This window comes from Rhinoraja longicauda, chromosome 18 (assembly GCF_053455715.1).
Source record: "Rhinoraja longicauda isolate Sanriku21f chromosome 18, sRhiLon1.1, whole genome shotgun sequence".
Lineage (NCBI taxonomy): Eukaryota > Metazoa > Chordata > Chondrichthyes > Rajiformes > Arhynchobatidae > Rhinoraja > Rhinoraja longicauda.
The window spans coordinates 3,766,844-3,792,416 of record NC_135970.1 but is presented as its reverse complement, the minus strand read 5'-3'; the positions used below and the strand labels follow the sequence as shown (position 1 = coordinate 3,792,416).

The 25,573-nt window shown below is 46.8% G+C and overlaps 1 protein-coding gene across 1 annotated transcript in view; it reads left to right on the top strand.

Moving 5' to 3' along the window:
- LOC144602045 (protein RIC-3-like) overlaps positions 1 to 25,573 on the top strand; it is a 33,558-nt gene extending 7,985 nt beyond the window's left edge. Inside the window, exons 2-6 of the mRNA XM_078414711.1 lie at positions 6,792 to 7,009; positions 16,795 to 16,879; positions 17,334 to 17,427; positions 22,927 to 23,072; positions 24,840 to 25,573. Coding sequence (XP_078270837.1) covers positions 6,827 to 7,009; positions 16,795 to 16,879; positions 17,334 to 17,427; positions 22,927 to 23,072; positions 24,840 to 25,249 — 918 coding nt within the window. The 5' untranslated portion in view covers positions 6,792 to 6,826 and the 3' untranslated portion in view covers positions 25,250 to 25,573. The remainder of the gene's footprint in view (positions 1 to 6,791; positions 7,010 to 16,794; positions 16,880 to 17,333; positions 17,428 to 22,926; positions 23,073 to 24,839) is intronic.

Genomic DNA, 25,573 nt, shown 5'->3' with positions numbered 1-25,573 from the left:
GTAACGGGCGGCACGGACACGATGGGCCGAAGGGCCTCTTTCTGTGCTGTAGGACTCTATGACTCTATGACTCTAAATGATGCAAGTGCATACACAAACAGAGATACATGTGTCTGCTCCAACAACAGTGTTTAACGTGTCAGAAAAACAGAGTGCTGGAGTAACTCAGCGGGTCAGGCAGCATCTCAGGAGAACATGGATATATTACGTTTCAGATTGGGACTCTTCTTCAGTCTGAAGGAGGGGCCTGACCTGAAACATCACCTTTTCCTGTCCTCCTCAGATGCTGCCTGACCTGGGTTCCTCCAACGGTTTGTGTTTTGCTTAGGATTCCGGCATCTGCAGTTCCTTGTGTCTCCGGGCTTGCTTCTTAGTCAAGTCAAGTCAATTTTATTTGTATAGCACATTTAAAAACAACCCACGTTGACCAAAGTGCTGTACATCAGTTCAGGTACTAAGAACGAACATACAATGGCACACAAACATAACAGCACATACATAAACAGCTCACAGCGCCCCCTCAGAGGGCCTCAAACGCTAGGGAGTAGAAATAGGTTTTGAGCCTGGACTTAAAGGAGTGGATGGAGGGGGCAGTTCTGATGGGGAGAGGGATGCTGTTCCACAGTCTAGGAGCTGCAACTGCAAAAGCGCGGTAACCCCTGAGCTTAAGCCTAGACCGCGGGATAGTCAGTAACCCCAAATCGGCCGACCTGAGGGACCTGGAGATAGAGTGGTGATCTTAGTTTGATTGGTGTGTGGGGGAGGCTGGTTTGGGGGAAGAAACGATTAGAGCTTGAGCCTTTGGCAAAGGATGCAGGGGTAGGCTGAGTGGGAAGGAGAACTGGAGCATGAGTCTTTGGTCACCTGGGATGAGGAGCAGGGTTAGGGTGAGTGGGGAAAGCTGTATTAGGGTACTGAGACAGGAGATAGTGCAGGATCAGAGCAGCAAATGGGATAAGGAGGATGAATGTGCACAGGGGTGGCAGCTGGAGATCAGTGCCTCCTTTTGGGGTCTTGAGGGAGACCAAATGTTTGGGAGCCCAGAGTAGGTCAATGGTATTTGGGGTGGAGTGTTCAAGTGGTCACGGTTGTGTAAGACACCGACTGTGCTCCAGGTGCACACAGACTCAGTGATAGCAACGTCACTAACCGTGAGTGGAGGTAGAGGCAGGGCTAAGGGGTTACTCACTCCACAAACGGTCTGGTCCCATTTCTGGAGCAAAGCAAAATCGTTGTTCTCACATCTCAATCTGGGGGGGAAATCATTTTCAAATACATAACATTATAAAAAACCCTGTCTATTTTTTTTAAGTTACAAATTTCATTTACCAAAACCATGTTCAGTATCATCTTGTTCTTGTTAAATATACAAGGTATCTAAATTAAATCATAGTGATGATCTGCTTGCAGTCCGGTTTTGATAAATGGGTAATATCTCCAGTGGAGAATTTCATTTGCTGGCCTGAATAAAGTAATTTAGAAACCATCAAAAATGTCAGATGTCTTCTGATTGCAGCTTACTCTCCCTTTAACCTCTGAAGTCTGCTGCAGCAATTGCAAAGCACAAATAGAAAATGCCACCATTTCAATTTCTCAGATTATTCAGAATCTCCTGTACCAGAGAGTGGTGTGGTGGTTACACACATCTTCCATAGTTTGATGGGGACTTTACATTGTAATAAGTAGCAGAGTTCCTCAGAGTATCAAGTGAAAGGAAAGTCTACATTCTTGTGTTAGTTCCTGCGGTCGGCAATTGATGAAGCCATTTTTGGAAAATTAATCACAATTTAAGACTCTGCAAAATATTTACGGTTAAAAATAATTATAAAATAAATTGTCTGTTGTAATGCATCAATTAAAACATTAAGCTTCAGATGGAAGTAGAAGTTTACAATTAAGGAGTCCGTAAGGATTAAGCTTCCAAATAATCCATGATTATAAGTAAACTCGATGCAAAAGCATACCCACATACACAGACACGCATGTGTTCCATCAAAAGTATTTAATTACATGGGATTAGGAGATTAGGTTGCAACATCACATTCACAACGTTCATACAGCAATATGGAATTGCACTATGATTCTTGCTTTGAATATTGTACAGAGTTGCTCAAACCAGCTAGAATTTCTTTGTGAATACAAAAGCATTAAATATTAGATGTAAAGAGAACAATTAACACTCTCAGGCAAACTTGCATTTCACACCTTGGCCTTTACCGAATACTCCAACGTAATCAAAGTCCTATAAATCTGAAATGTGACTTCCTAACTCTTGTATTCAATGCCCCAACCATAGAAGGCAAATATACCATACGCCGCCTTTCCCACTCCATCTTCTTGTGCTGCTACTTTCAGGAAGCTATGGACTTGGTCCTCAAGATCCTTCTGTACATCAATGCTGTTGTCAAGATGCACTTAATGAGATAGAGTTAGTGTACTTCCATTCATCTGTGAGCTGTTCCTGAGTTTGTGACTGGTGAGAATGTTCGTTTCCAATAATAATCTTAGTTTCATTTCCAAACTTCTCCGAGTTGAACGAGGGGCTCCATTTTCTCTAGTTGTCGAGTCAGCAGCAAGAGATGGTCTATCACAGCTTTTGCTGAAAGAGATGGCTTGCAGGAGACGTTTATCTCCACAGGTTGTTGGAACACGTGTGCCTGGTCATTGAATTATTGTGCACACATTTTGCAGGGAAATTGCTCATAAAATAATCTTGCTTACGTTGTAGCACAGTTGCAATCACTTCCAGTGAAAGTCCTGCTTAGTGAGTCTGACGGCGGCGCTGCCCTAGCAGCTGCGGCTTACCTGCGGTCCATTTGTCTTTGTGTTTTTGTTGTTTTTTTGTCTTAATTGTAGTTGTGATGTGGTGTTTTTGTGTTTGTGTACTATGTGTGTATGTGGGGGGGGAGGGGGGGAACTGTAAAATTGTAAATAGGTGTCCCTTCCGAACGGAGACCCGACCTTTGTGTTCTGGGTGTTGTCTCCGTTCCTGCTGCGGCCTACCATCGGCCCAACTCCTGGAGCTGGCGTCCTCCAGGGCTCTGGTTCGCAGAGCCCGCGGACCGGACTTACCATCACCGGAGCCGGCCGTCTTAGGAGGCTGCGGAGCGGCTGCGACTCGCCTTAGGCTCGGGCCGCGTGGATGCCGACATCGGGAGCTCCGGCAGCGGCAGCGGGTTCGCCCCCCCAGGATCGCGGGGCTTGGGTAGCGGACATTTCACCGTCCGGCGCGGCCTAAAATATGCCGCGGGATTTTCCTCTGCTGGGCGGGGGCTTCAATGTCGGGAGCCACGACCGCCCCGACGTGCAGCAACAGCAGCAGCGTGTTCGCCCGCCCGGATCGGACTTATCATCGACGGAGCCGGCCGTCTTCGGAGGCTGCGGGAGCGGCTGGGACTCGCCTTGGGCCGGTCCGCTGCGGACCGTCCGGCGCGGCCTGCTACCACAACAACCTGACTGCAGGAGAAGACAGCAGGAGAAGGGAAAGACATTGTGGCCTTCCATCACAGTGAGGAGAGGACTGGGGGAGACTCACTGTGATGGATGTTTCTTTGATGGATGTTTCTTTTTTTGTGTGTTTTGGGGTTTTGTAATTTTAATGCCTATTTAATGCTTTTATTGTTGGACTGTGGGTGACTGAATTTCGTCCAATATTGGATGACAAATAAAGCTATCTTGAATCTTGAATCTTGAATCTGACCAAATGCAGGTACAATTCACCCGGCCGGGGTCTCATACCTCACTCAATTACTTTGTTACAGATTTAGTTTAGTCTAGTTTATTGTCAGTGAAAAGCTTTTTTGTTGAGTGCTATCCAGTCACTGGAAAGACTATACATGAACACAATCAAGGCGTCCATAGTTTACAGATGCAGGATAAAGGAAATAATGCTTAGTGCAAGATAATGTCCACAATTAATAGAGCATATTGTTACAAGCACAGAGGGAAATTTTAACACATGTCTACAGTCTTTGGCTGAGCTCACCTTACCTTTAGCCAGTAGATTCACAGGGAACTGGACAGCACAGTATGGCAGCAGGTAGAACTGCTGCCTCATGGCGCCAGAGACCAGGGTTCGATCCTGACCTTGGGTGGAGTTTGCACGTTCCACCTGCGTTCGCGTGGGTCGTCTCCAGGTCCTCTGGTTTCCTCTCACATCCCAAAGATGTGTGGCTTTCTTGGCCTCTGTAAATTGCCCCTAGTGTCTAGGGAGTGGATGAGAAGGTGGGATAACGGAGAACTAGTGTGAACGGGTGATTGCCATTTATGCTCAGTCGTGAGAAGCGGGTCTCACGTTTCACTATACCTCATCTGCTCCTCAAATGGAGAATGGCATCGTCAGAAGAGGGCAGATGCTGTTCACGTTTGCCCCCTCAGCCTGACACCCAGGAACTGCAATATCATTTAGTTACACAAAGTTCCAACCATATGAACGCACCTCACTTCATTTTAATATTTCAAATAATTTTCTAGTTTAAAGTTTGTTATGTTTTTTTTAAAATGCGTACTTTTTAATTTGGGGTTGAATTATTTAAACAATTATTAAATGTCTTTGACAGTGGCATGTGGTCAAAGGCAAACTTGCCCTGATTATCCAACAACTATGGTCCAGTCAGCCCTCTACCCTTACAGAGGGGCGGTCAGTCAGCTCTCAGTAGCAGGAACCGGTCAGGATGGGCAGCAAGTTCAGGAGGCACTCCAGATACACGACCATTATTTTTCAGAACTATGCAGGAAATCTATCCCCCAATAAAGCCTTAAAGAGTTAAATAAGTTTCAAGTCTTGGTAATTTGTTGAGAGATACGTCTGTTGAAACAATTAACCCAAGTGCTAAAGGTTTCTGGTTCAGTTTAAATTCATGAAATTGACAGGAAATTGTAAATGCAAACATTCAGACAAGGAAATTGCCCTTTGAAATGCATTGATTTTTTAAAAGTAGTTATTTTTTGTTGACTTTCAATTTTAAAAACACAGTCAAGTTCTCATTTGCCTTGCAGCTAACCAATAACTTCCAATTACCTGTTTGCACATAATGGAATAAATTTCAGTGCGAAATTATTGCCTATTTTAAACAGCAGTAAGATGGGTAAAGCCCCTGTGATGGAAGAATTGGCAGAAATGTAGCCAATTGGAAAGAATGATTAGCCTATTTGTCGCTGATGAACAAAAAAGCAGAAAACTTATCAAATGCAATTTACATTATTTAAAATATCCCTCTCTTGGGTACTTATGCAGATTAATGCCATGAATTCTGAGTGACATTTTATAATACCTTCACATCTGGTAATAAAAGAGTAGACACACGAGATTAACATTAGCAATAGTTATTTATACAAATGGTAACCCAGCAACCACAGACAGAATAGCAAGGTTGAGTTAAATTGCTCTCTGATTCACCAGGTTCACAAATTAGGAATAAGACAAGTTGAAAAGCTTTAATTCCCCGCATGAGAGAGCCGATTCTCTCCTCGGAGTTTTCTCTAACTGTTGAATCCACAAAATGACCAAAAAGATGATGAGGATCAAATAAGGGAAATGTCTTTCATACTTAAGGCTACATGTTGAAGGCTACATCTTACAGATAGGTTTTTGTTCTGCAACAGCTACCAATGTAGTACAAGGAACAATAAGAATCTGTGTCAGAGATCTTTGCCTGGTCATCATGAAAATTTGCCCTGGCTTGGTCAAGTATGAGTAACTGAAGCCATCCGCCATAATGTCTTGTCATGCACGGCAAACCAAAGCACGGACATCCACAGACGATTCCTTCTTCCATCTTCTCCTATTTCAAGAACACTTTGTATTCTAGCTAAAATGTTTCTAATTGTGCTTTCTCCTCAAGTCTCAAGTCAAGTTTATTTGTCACATACACATAAATGTGCAGTGAAATGAAAGATTACCCACAGTCCAACAACAAGAGCAATAAAAATAAGCAATAACACACACAATCAAACAAAGAGAAACATCCATCACAGTTCCCTCACTGTGATGGAAGGCCAGAATGTCTTTTCTCTTCCCCTGCTGTCTTCTCCCGCGGTCAGGCTGTTGAAGTTGCCACGTTCCAGGCCGCGCCGGACGGTGAAAGGTCCGCAGCGGGCTGACCCAAGCCCCACGATTCGGGGCGGGCAAAGACGCTGCCGCTGACGGAGCTCCCGATGTCGGCCCCCACCCAGGGCAGGGCCTGCGAGCTTCCGACGTCCCTGCGGCCAGAGCCTCCACAGGCGAGTCCCAGCTGGAGGCCGCCAGCTCCAGGTGTTTGGCCGGTGGTAGGCCGCAGCGGGAACGGAGACACCACCCAGAACAAAAGGTCGCGTCTCCGTTTGGAAGAGACAGCTTTACACGTACAGTTCCACCCCCCCCCCCCCCATAGTACACAACCCCAAAAACTACATCACTGAACCCTTGGTGATTTTTTTTTGTGCATCTTTGGGCATTTCCGCTGCCTCTGGGAGGACACATGTTAGTTTGCAGCAGCAGGGGAATTCTTAATCTTGCAGACAACTATTTAAACTTCCGTGGTTAGTCTATACTCTGCGACTTACCGACCTGCACTCCAGTTAATGCTCAGATGCCGTGATCCTAGACTTTCCAATTACCAACCACCCATCTATCTCACAGCTTCTGTGGTTCCCCAGGCTAGAGTGTGGAGTCTTGCCAATGAGGCACCATTGATGAAAAGATGGAGATTGGTTAAAAAATGTGAAAACGTATGTATTAAACAAACTGAAACTTGCCAATGCAAATCAAAACCAAAATGATTTCATTGATATTTTTGTGTTTTTTTTTGCAGTAAGACCCAATCAACCTCCCAATACACACAGCCAAATGGTGTCAAGGGCCAAGCCACCATGGTTGGCACATCCTCACCCGCCCAAGTCCCATCTGGCCGATTCCATTGCCAAAGCAAAGGGTGGAAATGGTGGAGGGGGCAACAAAACTTTCATGGCTCAGATCATACCAGTGTATGGATTTGGATTGCTCATGTACATTCTGTACATCCTCTTTAAGGTACTGTAACTATCTACTGAAAGACTTCATGGAAAGTTAATTGTAAATGGCTGTAATTGGGATTCTGCTATTCTTATTTCTTGCATTGTGGGACCTCCTGGTCACATCAATGACTCAAATGTTAGAAACGTTCTAAAGTGGGAGGAACCATGTAACGAACAGATGATCCGGAAATATGAGTCTGGGAAGACAAATGTAGGTCCCTTACAATCAGAGACAAGTGAATGGATAATGGGAAACAAAGAAATGGCAGAACAGTTCAACAAGTACTTTGGTTCTGTCTTCACTAAGGAAGACACAAAAAATCTGCCAGAAATCAGCCATGATCACAATGAATGGCGGTGCTGGCTCGAAGGGCCAAATGGCCTCCACCTGTACCTATTTTCTATGTTTCTAAATACTAGGGGACTGAGGATCTCGTGGGAGGGAGGAACTGAAGGGAATCCACATTAGTCAGGAAATGGTGTTAGGTAGACTGTTGGGACTGAAGGCAGATAAATCCCCAGGGCCTGATGGTCTGCACCCCAGAGTGCTCAAGGAGGTGGCCCTAGAAATCGTGATGCATGGGTGATCATTTTCCAATGTTCTCTCGACTCTGGGTCAGTTCCTGTGGACTGGAGGGTAGCCAATGTAACTCCACGTTTTAAGAAAGGAGGGAGAAAGAAAACGGGGAATTTGGAAAGCAGTGACAGGATCGGTCAAAGTCAGCATGGATTTACGGAGGGGAAATCATGCTTGTCTAATCCCTGGGATGGAGGCTCTGTCATATGAGGAAAGATTGATAAGACTAGTCTTGCATTCACCGGAGTTTAGAAGGATGAGAGGGGATCTTATGGAGATGTATAAAATCATAAAAGGACGAGACAAGCTAGATGCAAGAAAAACGTTTCCAATGTTGTGGGAGTCCAGAACCAGGGGACACAGTCTAAGAATAAAGGGGAGGCCATTTAAAACTGAGGTGAGAAGAAACTTTTTCACCCAGAGAGTTGTGAATTTGCAGAATTCTCTGCCACAGAGGGCAGTGGAGGCCAAATCACTGGATGGATTTAAAAGAGAGTTAGATAGAGCTCTAGGGGCTAGTGGAATCAAGGGATATGGGGAGAAAGCAGGCACAGGTTACTGATTGTAGATGATCAGCCATGATCACAATGAATGGCGGTGCTGGCTCGAAGGGCCGTATGGCCTCCTCCTGCACCTATTTTCTATGTTTCTATGTTTCTGGAATTTTTTGAGGATGCAACAAGTAGAATGGATAAGGGAGAGCCAGTGGATGTGGTGTATCTGGACTTTCAAAAAGCCTTTGACAAGGTCCCACACAAGAGATTAATGTGCACAATTAGAGCACATGGTATTGGGATAGGGTATTGACATGGATAGAGAACTGGTTGGCAGACAGGAAGCAAAGAGTAGGAATTAACAGGTCCTTTTCAGAATGTTAGGCAGTGACTAGTGGGGTGCCGCAAGGATCGGTGCTGGGACCTCAGTTGTTTATAATATATATTAACGATTTAGACGAGGGAATTAAATGTGACATCTCCAAGTTTTCGGATGACACAAAGCTGGGTGGCAGTGTGAGCTGCGAGGAGGATGCTGTGAGGCTGCAGGGTGACTTGAATGGGTTGGGTGAGTGGGCAGATGCATGGCGGATGTAATTAAGCTAAGGCCCCCCTTGGTCATGGCTGACCATGGGTGATGCATCCTGGTTGTTGGCTGCTTGCTCCAAACCTCGGCTAGAGCAGCGTCGATGTGTGGTCGGATGCAAGCCTGGGCGATGTCATGTGAAGGACAGGCTGTTGCCCATGCAGCACGTCCCCCCTCTCCACGTCACTGATCGATCCAAAGGAACAGCAGAGCTGTTACAGTTTGGCACCGGCGCCGTCACATGAGCTGCCAGAACGAGGTTGTGGACAACGACGAACTGCCCCAGGGACTCCGACTCCGCATTTTTCTTGAGGTTTACTCCTGGAGCCTTTTCCATGACTGGATATGGCCACAAGGCAGTGGAGGTTTTAGATCAGAGTTTGCCCTCTCCTAGATGGACTGCCTTCCTCATCTGCCCGAGACTCGTGGGGGTGGGAGCGTCTATCTTCCCGTCTACAGCACCTGCCCACTGCAGCCTTCATCCATCCGCCTTCCCAGCCGTTGTGACGCTCCACTGAAGTCAGCCGTCATCCTCCGCCTGTTCCACCGTTGAGGTCTTGGTTGGATTGCTCTTTGTCAGGGACCTCCCCTCGACCGTACCGCCATGGGTGACCCTACCAGGAGCGTAGCTCCAGACGGCATCGCTCTCAGGATCTCAGGACCACACAAGCTTCTCCACCGCGACAAGGTGACAATCCACGGAGCAGATAATGTGGATAAATGAGTCGGCCATTTAGGACTGAGATGAGGAAAAAATTCTTCACCCAGAGAGTTGTGAATCTGTGGAATTCTCCACAAGAAGGCAGTGGAGGGCAATTCACTGGATGTTTTCAAGAGAGAGTTAGATTTAGTTCTTAGGGCTAATGGAATCAAGGGATATGGGGAAAAAGCAGAAACGGTACTGATTTTAGATGATCGGCCATGATCACATTGAATGGTGGCACTGGCTCGAAGGGCCGAATGACCTACTCCTGCACCTATTTTTCTATGTTTCGATGTTTCTAAATCAATAATAGAAAACAAGAGAACCCAAAGTGCTGGAGTAACTCAGCAGGTCAGGCAGCATCTCAGGATGATATGGATGGGTGACGTTTCAGGATCGAGACCCTTCTTCAGATAAACAAGAAAATGACAGATAAAGATAATTTGCATCACCACAGAGATTGCAAGTAACATCCCAGACATTAGGTGAAATGTGGGATTTGGAAGAGATGGAGGAACCAAGGAGAATTGTAGTCATCATGGAGTAGGAGAGAGAGCAGTATTGAGGTAGTGGATTAGCCATCATCATGTTGAATGGCAGTGCAGTCGCAAAGAAAGAGCTCACCTATTTTTGCTCCAACTTTATCTAATATTTCTATCAAAATGTTGTTGTTTATTGCAGGGAGGTTATGCTGGCACTATTATGAGAACATGTGGCTCATTGATAATTCTCAAAAACTCAGGCCGATTGAAGCTATCTTTCCTGCGGTGTACGCTATGTCGGGGAAAAGGAACGTCACTCCGATTCAATCAATACGTCAGAGCAGTTCCACTTTGAGTCACTGTAGAAATAAGAGAGAGCAGACATCAGCAAATATGGGCAGATGAAGCACGTTAGGAATGATAACACTTTCAATCGATTTGACAATTCTTTGATTTAATGCTTTGACCAGTGAAGGAGACAACACCCAGATATGTTTCAGAATTACTGCATGGCCGCACTTTTAAACAAAACTAGACCAAGGGACCCGTTGGGCCCAAACCTCTCCTACATTGGTGCAGCACCCTCCCCTCCCCCACTCCCCCTCCCCTCCCCCACTCCCCCTCCCCTCCCCCACTCCCCCTCCCCCACTCCCCCTCCCCTCTCCCCCCCCACTCCCCCTCCCCCTCCCCCTCCCCCTCCCCCACTCCCCCTCCCCCACTCCCCCTCTCCTCCCCCACTCCCCCTCCCCTCCCCCACTCCCCCTCCCCTCCCCCACTCCCCCTCCTCTCCCCCTCTCCTCCCCACTCCCCCTCATCTCCCCCCCTCCTCCCCCTCTCCTCCCCTCCCCCCCTCTCTCCCTCCCTCTCCTCTCCTCCCCTCCCCCCTCCCTCCCCTCCCCCTCCCCCCTTACCCTCCCCCCCTTACCCTCCCCCTCAACCCCCCATATCCTCCCTTGTCCTCCCTCCCCCCTCCCTCCCTAGGAGATAGATTTAAACTTTAAAATGTGAATAACTTTTAAAATAAAACACTGATTTCAATGAAACTTCTTCCATTAGCACCAAAGGGACGACGGTGAGTAAGGTGGGCCTAAAATTGTTGCGCTATCGTGTACCGTTTTGGCTGCAGTTCTGGAACAAACAAACAAACAAACAAACGAGAGTTTCAGTATATAGATTATACAGCTTGGGTGAAGGGATGCATAATCAGGACAAGGTTCACACTTCCCAAGTTGACTTTCTGCTACTTACGTGGTGTTCAAGGTCTTTCAGCAACAAAGAAGGAAGCTTATTGATTAGCGAGCATTATTCCATAGTGTACACACACCTCTGGCCCGTCAGATCTACACCAGCGTTTAATTTCTAAATTGTGGCTCTATTCTCGCAAACCTATTTCAAAACATATTTTAATTCCTTTCCATTAATTTTTAATAATGATCCATCAAATGGACAACAGCAGATGATTGTAAGCACTTTTCTCCATGTACATTGTTTCTCTGAGGACCCTTTCATTTTGCTTTGTAGGTTTGTACCTTTCTGCCATTGTCATCAGGGTGGTAGAATTAATTAGTCGATCGCTATCTTGTGAAGCTCAGAACCTTAGCATGCTGTATGGATGGCTTCGTTACTGTATGCATACTGTTTATTCTGTGAGTTTTCATGTGAACTAAAAATTTTAAGTGCCCCCTGGTTACACGACAATAAACTCTTCTCGTAGACACAACGAACTGCAGATGTTGGTTTACAACAAAAGGCACAAAGTGCTGGAGTAACTCAGCGGGTCAGGCAGCATCTCCGGAGAACATGGACAGGTGACGTTTTGGGTCAGTACCCTTCTGTAGGCTGATTTCGTCAGAAATAGAATTGGACCTTCAACAAAGATCCTCTTCGTCTCTCTGCCCTGCAACCTCCTCATTCACATGGCCATACTATCCAAAAGTAAAACATAGAAGATAGAACAGTACAGCATAAGAACAAGTCCCTTGGCACTCAATGTACATGCCAAACATGATGTCAAGACCATCACATATCTGCCCGCACATAATCCATATCCCTCCATTCCATGCAACTCTATGTGCCTATTCAAAAATAATAATCCTCAATAATAAATTAGACTGTGTTTGGTAACGGGCGGCACGGACACGATGGGCCGAAGGGCCTCTTTCTGTGCTGTAGGACTCTATGACTCTATGACTCTAATAATTGTGGCCCTGCCGACAGCTATCCATTCACATGACCATAATACCCATTAGTTCCACCAGTGACTTATTCCAGATGTGGTTTTTTTTCATTAAAAAAACATTAATTTTTTTAGAGATACAGTGCGGAAACAGGCCCTTCGGCCCACCGAGTCCGCGCCGCCCAGCGATCCCCGCACATTAACACTATCCTACACACACTAAGGGCAATTTTTAACATTTACCCAGTCAATTAACCTACATACCTGTACGTCTTTGGAGTGTGGGAGGAAACCGAAGATCTCGGAGAAAACCCACGCAAGTCAAGGGGAGAACGTACAAACTCCGTACAGACGGCGCCCGTAGTTAGGATCGACCCTGAGTCTCCGGCGCTGCATTCGCTGTAAGGCAGCAACTCTACCGCTGCGCCACCGTGCTGGTAGTTCTTCCAGCAGTTCTCTTCTTCATCATCCAGAACCAATTCAAGTTGTCCAGTTTCTTCGCGACAGTAACAGCACATTAACTGAGAAGAGACCTGCAGAAATGCTACCAAAACAAAATCAACCTTTCCTCGCAACACTTTGTTTGGTCAATTTGTGGATAATAAAGATCTCCAATTATTATTTCGTTTGGCTATTATACCTCTGTAAATTTCACTCTTAATTTTACCTTCACAGCCTTAATACCACACAATCTATGCAATAACTTCAGATCAGTCTCAACGTAATCTGTTGATGGTCCCCTTGGGAGTGAGGTTATCAGTTAAGATTACAACCGATGTCTGCTCTCTCTTATTTCTACAGTGACTCAAAGTGGAACATCTCTGGAGGATTATAGATTGTAGAAGCACACGATTAAAAAATAACAACCCAACCAGAATCTGCCATTTGATTAGATTTGTGAAGAAAAATTTACTTCCTCAAACTAAACTTCAAGCTGCAGTGCCCTCCATAATGTTTGGGGCAAACACCCATCATTTATTTATTTGCCTCTATACTCCACAATTTGAGATTTGTAATAGAAAAAAATCACATGTGGTTAAAGTGCACATTGTCAGATTTTATTAAAGGGTATTTTTATACATTTTGGTTTCACCATGTAGAAATTACAGCTGTGTTTATACATAGTCCCCCCATTTCAGGGCACCATAATGTTTGGGACACATGGCTTCACAGGTGTTTGTAATTGCTCAGGTGTGTTTAAATGCCTCCTTAATTCAGGTCTAAGAGAGCTCTCAGCACCTAGTCTTTCCTCCAGTCTTTCCATCACCTTTGGAAACTTTTATTGCTGTTTATCAACATGGGGACTAAAGTTGTGCCAATGAAAGTCAAGGAAACCACTGAGAAACAAGAATAAAACTGTTAGAGACATCAGCCAAACCTTAGGCTTACCAAAATCAACTGTTTGGAACATCATTAAGAAAGAGAGCACTGGTGAGCTTACTAATCGCAAAGGGACTGGCAGGCCAAGGAAGACCTCCACAGCTGATGACAGAAAAATTCTCTCTATAATAAAGAAAAATCCCCAAACACCTGTCCGACAGATCAGAAACACTCTTCAGGAGTCAGGTGTGGATTTGTCAATGACCACTGTCCGCAGAAGACTTCATGAACGGAAATACAGAGGCTACAGTTTGCCATAAAGTACTTAAAGAGCAACCACAGTTCTGGAAAAAGGTCTTGTGGATAGGTGAGACGAAGATTAACTTATAATCAGAGTGATGACAAGAACAAAGTATAGAGGAGAGAAGGAACTGCCCAAGATCCAAAGCATACCACCTCATCTGTGAAACACGGTGGTGGGGGTGTTATGGCCTGGGCATGTATGGCTGCTGAAGGTACTGGCTCACTTATCTTCATTGATGATACAACTGCTGATGGTAGTAGCGTAATGAATTCTGAAGTGTACAGACACATCCTATCTGCTCAAGTTCAAACAAATGCCTCAAAACTCATTGGCCGGCGGTTCATTCTACAGCACGACAATGATCCCAAACATACTGCTAAAGTAACAAAGGAGTTTTTCAAAGCTAAAAAATTGTCAATTCTTGAGTGGCCAAGTCAATCACCCGATCTGAACCCAATTGAGCATGCCTTTTATATGCTGAAGAGAAAACTGAAGGGGACTAGGCCCCAAAACAAGCATAAGCTAAAGATGGCTGCAATACAGGCCTGGCAGAGCATCACCAGAGAAGACACCCAGCAACTGGTGATGTCCATGAATCGCACACTTCAAGCAGTCATTGCATGCAAAGGATATGCAACAAAATACTAAACGTGACTACTTTCATTTACATGACATTGCTATGTCCCAAACATTATGGTGCCCTGAAATAGGGGGACTATGTATAAACACTGCTGTAATTTCTACATGGTGAAACCAAAATGTATAAAAATGGCCTTTATTAAAATCTGACAATGTGCACTTTAACCACATGTGATTTTTTCAATTACAAATCTCAAATTGTGGAGTACAGAGGCAAATAAATAAATGATGGGTCTTTGTCCCAAACATTGTGGAGGGCACTGTAATTAAAGCAGTCAATCCCATGGAAGGTGGGCACTAAATTATTCCGGTTACACATCTTTAATATGAAAAGGTCAAGTAGCACCAGGGAATTGGTAGGCTCGGGAAATTGTTATGAAAGAGAGCAGTTTGCAATTTGAAGGGGTGAATCTGAAATGAGGGCATTTGTATAATGGATGATTTCAATTAACCAAATATAATTGGGATTACCCAGGCAGTTTGGAATTCACTGCTGCACAGAACAGTTTGCAAATTGATCTGGTAATGGCCAACAAAACATGCCGACTGAACAATAGAACTGGAGCATGTTCAACGTGACTGAGCTTCACTGGCAACAGTAACGTGAGGAAAGAGTTGAAGCAAATTAATTGGAGGGTACATGACCCGACACCCTGCATAAGTGATGAAGCAGCCTGCAAGCCATTCACTTGTGCCAATGCCATTATGTTCAAAGAGGAACGCAGCATCGACTTGAGACGTAGAAATCTAGCTCTTGTCCCAGACAAACTCGCATACTCACCACAAGCATCTGAGGACTCTGGTCTACATTGCGAGACCAATCTACAGGCAGGTCAAGCCGCAGCCAGACTAAGGTGTGCGCGGAGAGTTATTCCTTGCCAAGACTGTGGTGACTCCTCCATCACTATCCCTGCCCCATCTTCAGGGCGATCCCACCTGACACGTCGTGTGAGAAGAGTCGTACACACGTGACATTGACTTTCGTGGCTACAGCTGAAACATGGCCAAGGAAACCTCTGATTACCACCTACTGTTCTGCCTCAGCCACTGAGCAACTCACAGAGGTACTGAGAGCAGCAAGGGTAGAGAGTGTAGCGTGGGTGGGTGACTTCAATATCCATCAGCAATCGTGGCTCGGTAGCCTCAATAAACCTTGAAGAACTGTCTGAGGTAGGTAGTGAGAGAAACAACACTTTGGTAAACATTCCCTTCACCAATCTCCCCTGCGGCAGATGCATCCGCTGCTGAGAGCAGTGAAGGACAATGACACAGTCTCTGTGGTTATAATGTCCTGGAGATTTCCTCCATCTTGTTTTGTAACGCTTTTGATCGTGTTAAATGGGATGGACTCAGAACAATTCTGGCAGCTCAGAACATAGCATCCATCGGGCACTGAATCCTATCATCTGGCCAACATGTTCCTTTCTCTACCATCGCTCTCAAGGCCAGGGTTTAACCCTAGATTTAATGGGCAGTATGGAAGACATGCTGGGAGTTCGGCATTGGGGACGGGACTATCAAGAAGAACAACTAGCTGAGATCCAGGCTATCCCCATTGAAGAAAGCATTTAGATGATCACTTGAACTGTCATGGCATCAAAGGCTCTGGGTGAATGCTGGGAAGTGGAGTTGATATAGGTGGGTATTGGTGGGCAGCTTGGTCACAATGCACTGATGAACCTGCTTCCATGCCATATACCTCAGTCTCATCTCCAATGCTCAACCATATACATCTCCACTCTCCCATCAGGCAAGAGGTACAGAAGTGTGAAAATGCACACCTCCAGATTCAGGGACAGTTACTTCCCATCTGTTATCAGGCGACTGAACCATCCTATCACCAACGAAAGAGCAGTCAAGACCTACCATTGGCCTCATTGGAGACCATCAGACTATCATTAATCGGACTTTACTAGTCTTGATCCTGTATCTGTTTACTGTGGACGGCTTGATTGTAATCACGTGTAGTCTTTTCGTTGACCGGATAGCATGCAACAAAATAGCTTTTCACTGTACCTCGCTCGGTACACGTGGCAATAATAAACTAAACAAAACAAAACTAGTTCTTCCTCAAAGATCTTCCATACATCACAAGGTTAGAAGTGGGGACATTCACGAATGATTACTCTACGTTCAACTATATTCACAACTCTTCAGCAAAGAAGAAATCCAGTCCGTGAGATCAAGAAAATATTCAGTCTTGGGCTAATTAGGCAGAGATCTAGCATGGAAACAGGCCACCGAGTTCACACCAACCATCGATTATTCACTTGCAAAAACTGGTTATTAATATAACCAGCAGCCCAGGAGATCATCTGTCAGGATATCTGCGTGAAATGCTGCATCTGGTCTCCTTACCCCCCTCGACTGTCACCTGGAGAGTGTAAGCAAGCTGCTGGGACCACATGTCCCATTCGTGAAAATGCCGTGAGCATGAACACATATGTTTGCATTATAACGGGAACGGGCTGCTTTCCGAATTGAAATGTTGTGCATTTATACGTATCTTGTATCTTTCAGATCTCATCCACTGGCAGCGGCCAACGTCCTAAACCCAGGGCGAGATGTGGAGGCAGCCGGGCCGGGAGCGTGAAGTGTAAAATTAGTATGTTTGTTTATCGCTTAACCTGCCCAGAATCAATCAAATGCTTCACCATTGACAAATTCAATTACACCTCTCTACCACGACTTAGACCAAATCAATTTCTAATCACATTTCCTGTTGGATGTGTTATGTTCATTAGGATCGATTTTCCTTTTTAATTCATCTATGAATTCAGTGTAATCAGCCATCATTAGATTACTAATCGTGGATGTTCACTGGCCTGTCTTGTAATATTCATTTAAATCTAACTTTAGACATCAATTAGTCAAAGAAACCAAAGCAAAAGTTACTGAAACAGGCTACGGCATAATCCATGTATCCAGCATGTATGCAGGAAATGTCTTTAAAGGAGAGTGGTTCTCATGATACTACAGAAGGCAATGGGAAAGTGGGAAGTATTTAGTTTAACCAGATCTCCCAGGAACGATCTATCAACATGGAATATGTTTTGCAGCTGATTATGAACTGGCTCAGCTTCAAGCAAAACTGAGAGAGACTGAAGTGGTCATGAAGCAAATAGCATCGAAAATGGGACATGGATCAGACAAGTAAGAAATAATAACTTAATACCCTTAAAGTGGTGTGTTGGTGACATTTCAGAAACAGCATTACTTGTAATTTTGAAACAATGTTCCCATTGGCACAAACATTTTGTGTTTTTGTTTAATACCATGGTCACTAATGAGATTCCAAAATGTTCTAAAGGATGCATTCGGGTCTGCCATCCTTAATCAAGATGTAGTCCACAAAGACCAGGCAAGGCAATTCAATTTAATCACCCTTGGGTTTGCTGCTACGATAGATCTGGCATTGGCATGCCATGTGGAGTTGAAACATCAACAAATATATATTCTCTTGAATGTTGAAACAAAGAGCTGCAGATCCTGGTTTATGCTAGAGATAGACACAAAGTGCTGGAGTAACTCAGTGGGCTAGGCACCATGCTGCATGACCCGCTGAGTTACAATAGACAATAGGTGCAGGAGGAGGCCATTCGGCCCTTCGAGCCAGCACCGCCATTCAATGTGATCATGGCTGATCATTCTCAATCAGTACCCCGTTCCTGCCTTCTCCCCATACCCCCTGACTCCGCTATCCTTAAGAGCTCTATCTAGCTCTCTCTTGAATGCATTCAGAGAATTGGCCTCCACTGCCTTCTGAGGCAGAGAATTCCACAGATTCACAACTCTCTGACTGAAAAAGTTCTTCCTCATCTCAGTTCTAAACGGCCTACCCCTTATTCTTAAACTGTGGCCCCTTGTTCTGGACTCCCCCAACATTGGGAACATGTTTCCTGCCTCTAACGTGTCCAACCCCTTAATAATCTTATACGTTTCAATAAGATCTCCTCTCATCCTTCTAAATTCCAGTGTATACAAGCCTAGTCGCTCCAGTCTTTCAACATATGACAGTCCCGCCATTCCGGGAATTAACCTAGTAAATCTACGCTGCACGCCCTCAATAGCAAGAATATCCTTCCTCAAATTTGGAGACCAAAACTGCACACAGTACTCCAGGTGCGGTCTCACTAGGGCCCTGTACAACTGCAGAAGGACCTCTTTGCTCCTATACTCAACTCCCCTTGTTATGAAGGCCAACATTCCATTGGCTTTCTTCACTGCCTGCTGTACCTGCATGCTCAATGCCTGCTGTCTGTGCACCCTGTATAACCCTCCACTCTAATGCTAATCCAGGCCTGGAACACTGGAGGAGTCTGCATAAGGCCATGGTGAATATCCATGAGGAACTCTGGGTGTGGGTTGGTACTGTTCGCCGAGACAGGGCTGCAGCAACATTTGTCAGGGAGAGACTGCCCAGAGGGTTATTGGGGAGGGAAGAGCTGGCCGGTGATCAGCGATAGGATCCCTAGTCAATTGCTGACCATCGCAATGTCTTGTGAGTGCCCTGGTCACTTGAGCTGCCATCAGTTAGCCCACTAGGAAGCCTGTTAACCCAATGGGACGTCAGTTAGTTTAGAGATACAGCACGGAAACAGGCCCTTCGGCCCACCGGGTCCGCGCCGACCAGCGACCCCCGCACACTAACACTATCCTCACCCACTAGGGACAATTTTTACATTTACCAAGCCAATTAACCTACATACCTGTACGTCTTTGGAGTGTGGGAGGAAACCGAAGATCTCAGAGAAAACCCACGCAGGTCACGGGGAGAACGTACAAACTCCGTACAGACAGCACCCGTAGTCGGGATCGAACCAGCGCTGCATTCACTGTAAGGCAGCAACTCTACCACTGCGCCACCGTGCCGCCCAATGGTACGGTCAGTTAGCCCAATGGGAATGTGTAGGAAGGAACTACAGATGCTGGTTTAAACCGAAGATAGACACAAAAAGCTGGATAATTCAGCGGGCTAGACAGCATCTCTGGAGAGAAGGAATAGGTGACGTTTTGGGTCAAGGCCCTTCTTCCAGTGTGACATCTACCGTCTCGACCTTTCCACTCCCCTTACCTACTCCAACCTCACCCCCTCTGAACGTGCAGCCCTCCGCTCACTCTGCAGCGACCCCAACATTATCATCAAACCTGCTGACAAGGGAGGTGCTGTGGTAGTCTGGCACGCTGACCTCTACCGGACCGAGGCCAGGCGACAACTCTCAGACACCTCCCCCTACCTATGTTTGCACCATGACCCCACAGATGAGCACCAGGCCTTAATCTCACACACCATTTCTGATTTAATGACTTCCATCTGTCTTCCCTCCACAGCCTACAACGTTATTGCTTCCCAGCCCCGCATGGCCTGGTTTTACCTTCTCCACAAAATCCATAAACACCACTGCCGTTGCAGACCCATTGTTTCTGTCTGCTCCTGCCCCACTGAAATCATTTCCACGTTCCTCAACTCCATCCTATCCCCCCTGGTCCAATCTCTCCCAACCTGTCCAAGATACCTCACACGCCCTTTGTCTCTCTAATGACTTGCCCTTTCCGAGCCCTCACTCCCTCATCTTTACTATTGGTAGAAGGGTCTCGACCCGAAACGTCACCTGTTCCTTTTCTCCAGAGATGCTGCCTGACCCGCTGAGTTACTCCAGCTTTTTGTGTCTATCTTAGCCCAATGGGGAGTCAGTTAGCCCAGTGGGGAGGTTAGTTAGCCCAGTGGGAGGTCAGTTAACCCAGTGGGGAGGTTAGTTAGCCCAGTGGGGAGGTCAGTTAGCCTAGTGGGAGGTCAGTTAGCCCAGTGGGAGGTCAGTTAGCCCAGTGGGGAGGTCAGTTAGCCCAGTGGGGAGGTTAGTTAGCCCAGTGGGGAGGTCAGTTAGCCCAGTGGGGAGGTCAGTTAGCCCAGTGGGGAGGTCAGTTAGCCCAATGGGGAGTCAGTTAGCCCAGTGGGGAGGTCAGTTAGCCCAGTGGGGATGTCAGTTAGCCCAGTGGGAGGTCAGTTAGCCCAGGGAGGTCAGTTAGCCCAGTGGGGAGGTCAGTTAGCCTAGTGGGAGGTCAGTTAGCCCAGTGGGGAGGTCAGTTAGCCCAGTGGGGAGGTCAGTTAGCCCAGTGGGGAGGTCAGTTAGCCCAGTGGGGAGGTCAGTTAGCCCAGTGGGGAGGTCAGTTAGCCCAGTGGGGAGGTCAATTAGCCCAGTGGGAGGTCAGTTAGCCCAGTGGGGAGGTCGGTTAGCCCAGTGGGGAGGTCGGTTAGCCCAGTGGGGAGGTTAGTTAGCCCAGTGGGAGGTTAGTTAGCCCAGTGGGGAGGTCAGTTAGCCCAGTGGGAAGCCTGTTACAGGTATACCCGAGATGCAGTGTGTGCAGTAGTCCACCAGGGGACAGTGTGTGCAACATTCACCACATTCAAAGATTCACAACATTTTCCAAACATCTATAAATCAAAGGCTCTCCAAATAGACGCTGCATTTCTGTTCTGTTTTTGCAAATCTTTCTGTCTTTTCGTTGTTAAAAAAAGCAACTAATTTCGACATAGTTGCTTTTGAATTGCAATATTCTAACCAATCTTTTCTACTGTCTTGAAGTAATGTTAAGGAATCTTAAAGTAGAGCTTTTGTATCTCCAAGAATCATTGGTGCGAGTGGTCCAACCATCATCTCCTGGCAGAACCCGTGCAGTCTCTGAATGTCGGCACCCTTATCTTACCTTGAGTTGGGCTCTGACTGAGGGCTATGTTTTGTGTCTGGTGCTGAAGGTTTCCAACCAGTGAACAGGATGAAAATCCACTGAGACAGTTCAAAGATTTCACCAAAGTCTTGAAAGAGCGGAACTTTATCGAAGGTATTGGTCCCGAGAAAGAGGCAGAGGAATCTGACAGCAAGGAGCACTCTGATGGTGCAGCCCACTGGTCGGCCTGTTACAGGTGTACCCGAGTGGGACGGGCTCACCAGAGGTGTGACCTTACCTGGGCCACATGGATCTCGCTCTGCTGCAAGTTCCTGTAACTCTGAGCCTGAGCCCACACTGCAACCTGCAGCGTTGCTGCTGCACTGGACACCTCGCCTGAGTTTTCAATGCACTCGTGCAGAGGGCAGGACTGAGCAGCAATGGGCCGGGCGAAGTGCATGGAGGCACGGCGAAGCCAGGAGAAGCTGGTTGACCATTCTACACTTCACATCAGTGATCCCTGCTCGACTTTGACATTCCTGTTAAATTACTTAAAAGATTGCAGAAAAGACTGGTTAAAACATTTGCAATTGATAAGCAACAGGTTGTGTGATATGTTGAAAATAGGTTTTCTTTTCAACAATGAAAAGACAGAAAGATTTGCAAAAAAGAAACCGAAATGCAGCGTCTATTTGGAGAGCCTTTGATTTATTGGTATTATTTGCAAAATGCTGCATCTTTGAACGTGGTGAATCTTGCACACACTGCCCCCTGGTGGACTCTTGCACACACTGCCCCCTGGTGGACTCTTGCACACACTGCCCCCTGGTGGACTCTTGCACACACTGCCCCCTGGTGGACTCTTGCACACACTGCCCCCTGGTGGACTCTTGCACACACTGCCCCCTGGTGGACTCTTGCACACACTGCCCCCTGGTGGACTCTTGCACACACTGCCCCCTGGTGGACTCTTGCACACACTGCCCCCTGGTGGACTCTTGCACACACTGCCCCCTGGTGGACTCTTGCACACACTGCCCCCTGGTGGACTCTTGCACACACTGCCCCCTGGTGGACTCTTGCACACACTGCCCCCTGGTGGACTCTTGCACACACTGCCCCCTGGTGGACTCTTGCACACACTGCCCCCTGGTGGACTCTTGCACACACTGCCCCCTGGTGGACTCTTGCACACACTGCCCCCTGGTGGACTCTTGCACACACTGCCCCCTGGTGGACTCTTGCACACACTGCCCCCTGGTGGACTCTTGCACACACTGCCCCCTGGTGGACTCTTGCACACACTGCAAGATGCAGTGGACTCTTCATACGAAGAACGATCCCTTGCACAAGAAGGAACAGCAGATGCTGGTTTACACCGGAGATAGGCACAAAATGCTGGAGTAACTCAGGGAGACAGGCAGCATCTCTGGATAGAAGGAATGGGTGACATTTTGGGTCGAGACCTTTCTTCAGGGTCTTCGACCCAAAACGTCACTCATTCCTTCTATCCTGCCTGTCCCGCTGAGTTACTCCAGCATTTTGTGTCTATCTTCGATGATCCTTCTCAGCTGGTTCTGAGGAGAGATGCAGAGTCATGCAGCCAGGGATATTGTGCTGCTCCCAACTCTCCTGCGTCCTTGTTCCTGCTCTCGTTGATGCTTCACCCAAACCCCAGTACTTCTGTTGTCAGCGAGACCCTGTGATCTCAGAAGAAAAATTCTTCTTCCCTTATCTCACACCTTCTCTCTTTTCAACTCTGGCCTTCGGCATTTCATCTCTGGCAGGTTACAAGGAGGTATGTTAGAAGACAACGTTTTGAAGGGTTTTATTAAAGAATTTTTTAAAAAATATTTTCACCACACCCATTTGGTTGAACAGTGGAACATTTAGGGAGGGTGTGGGAAAACAATATTGGCATAGCTCCTGAATCTCACCTTGAGTCGGGGTCTGACAGAGGGCTAAGTGTTGTATCCGTTGCTGCAGGTTTCCAATTGACACCAGTGAACAGGAAGCAAATCTACTGAGGCAATTGAAAGAAATCACCAGGGTCATAAAAGAGCAGAACATTATCGAAGGCATTGGTCCCGAGAAAGAGCCAGAGGGGTCTCATCAGCAGGACCACTCTGACGGTAAAGCGACATCCTTCAGTACATACAGCACGTGGCATGTTCAACAAAGGGCACTTTTGTGTTGCTTTGCCTCTTTTATGTAGTGTTGGCACTACAACTAGAGCAGGGTGAATCGTTTTCTTACCTAAATTGTGATGTTATTTTGGGGATTTGGATCCCCTGCCACATTACTGAAAGTCAGGGATCCTCAAGATGCGTATTATTAGTCCTCGAAGAGTTGTGCGTGGAATGAGAGTGCAATGTGGGCACTGACTGGCATGAGCTACCCTAAACCCAGAGGTGGAGGTCATTGGAAAGCCACTGACAGTAATTGGAGGAGGGAGATGGGGCCGGGTGATGTGGGGACTGGTTGTCACGTTCAAGTGCAGAGGAGTCATAGAGTCACAGAACTGGACAGCACGGAAACAGGCCCTTCAGCCCACCTTGTGCATGCCGACCAAACTGACATACTGGGCTCATCACATTTGGCCCGTATCCCACTAAACGCGTCCTATCCAAATGTTTGTCCAAACATCTCTTAAAAGTGATATTTTTATCGGCCTCTAAGGCAGCTCATTCCACATACAGACTACCCTATGAGTGAAGATGTCTGGGAATAGGGCCCCTCTTAAATCTCCCATATCTTCTAGAGATGTATATAATCATGAGGGAAACAGATAGGATGAATTCACAGGGTCTTTTACCAAGGGAAGGGGAATCGAGAAGCAGAGGACATAGATTTGTTGAGAGAAGAATGATTTGAGGAAGGAGATGGGGACTCTCAGTGATACCGACAGTTTAGTTTAGTTTAGAGATACAGCCCATCGGCCCACCGAGTCCGCACCGACCAGCGATCCCCGCACACTAACACCATTAGTGCAAATTAAACTACAAACCTGTACATCTTTGGAGTGTGGGAGGAAACCAAAGATCTCGGAGAAAACCACGCAGGTCACGGGGAGAACGTACAAAGGCGGCACAGTGGCGCAGCGGTAGAGTTGCTGCCTTACAGCGAATGCAGCGCCGGAGACTCAGGTTCCATCCTGACTACGGGTGCTGTCTGTACGGAGTTTGTACGTTCTCCCCGTGACCTGCGTGGGTTTTCTCTGAGATCTTCGGTTTCCTCCCACACTCCAAAGACGTACAGGTTTGTAGGTTAATTGGCTGGGCAAATGTAAAAATTGTCCCTAGTGGGTGTAGGATAGTGTTAATGTGCGGGGATCGCTGGGCGGCGCGGACCCGGTGGGCCGAAGGGCCTGTTTCTGCGCTGTATCTCTAAATCTAAATCTAAAGAAACTTCCGTACAGACAGCACCCGTAGTTGGGATGGACCCAGGTCTCTGGTTCTGCAAGCGCTGAAAGGCAGCAACTCTACCGCTGCGCCACCGTGCCACACGGGTGTTGGGTGCTTGCTGGTTTGTTGGGGAATGTTTGACCAGTGCTCCAAGAGTGGAGCTTGTTGTGAACTCAGTGCAGTGACTGGCCATTCGCTTGGTCACCAGTTTCATTGGCGTTTTTCAGAAGTGGGCAGTGAAGACTCGTCCTGTAGTTGTTCCCTGTCATCTTAGGGTCTGAGCAGTTAACACAGCACAAAGCAGTGCTCCCTGCTCCAGCGAACCACAATAGTGTCATAGAGACAGACCACTTCCATTTACCTTCACTGACACTGCAGACTCACACCATAAACCCAGGGGACCACATCACCCTGAATCAAACCCTTTTGTTTTACAATATGATATTGCAAGTCAATTTGGACAAGATCTGACTGTCAATAATTTATTGTGCCAAGGTTATGGCGGGGAGACAGAACATTCTAGATGCAGTTGCGGGCATGACAGCAACTATTCCAAGTCCAGTCAACATTCTGCCGAGGAGCCGGAAACCGAACTAGATCCGAGCTTGTTCAATGAAACCGCAGAGAACAAGACCGGACAAGATGAGGACTCTGAGAGGGGTGCCCAGATTGGGCGGTGTGCCCGAGGGGCCGGTGGTGACAGGGAGGATCTGCACCGTGAAGACTGGAAGGGCCTTGCCCGAGAGCCAGGCGTGACACCAGAGGAAGATGGGACCGCCAGCGGAGAGGACCACTGTCGTGCGGGTGACCGAGTGGGAGATGACTCTCGCATCAGTGAACCACAGCACATGACCACACACAGGGCAGGAGCACTACGGAAACGCAACAAGATGGCAGTGGAATAACGCGTCTGAAGCAGCAGTAGACAGCTCGCACGTATCACTCAGACAGCATCAAATGTTTCAGCATCGGCACCTTCTCATCTCTACTCTTCTCCATAGCTGTCAGAATTATATCGTGTGCCCGAATTTTTAACAATATTTTACTCAATTGTTACTGATAATGGTTGTTCTACGTACTTTGGTGTTTGCACCATCTCTGGTCTATTAGAAGAACTGAGCATTTATTGTATATTTATTTTTGTTGTTGTGTCTGTAACGCTGCAGCAAGTCAGAATTTCCTTGTCTGATTCGTATCTGGTACTAAAGACAAATAAACATATGACTCCA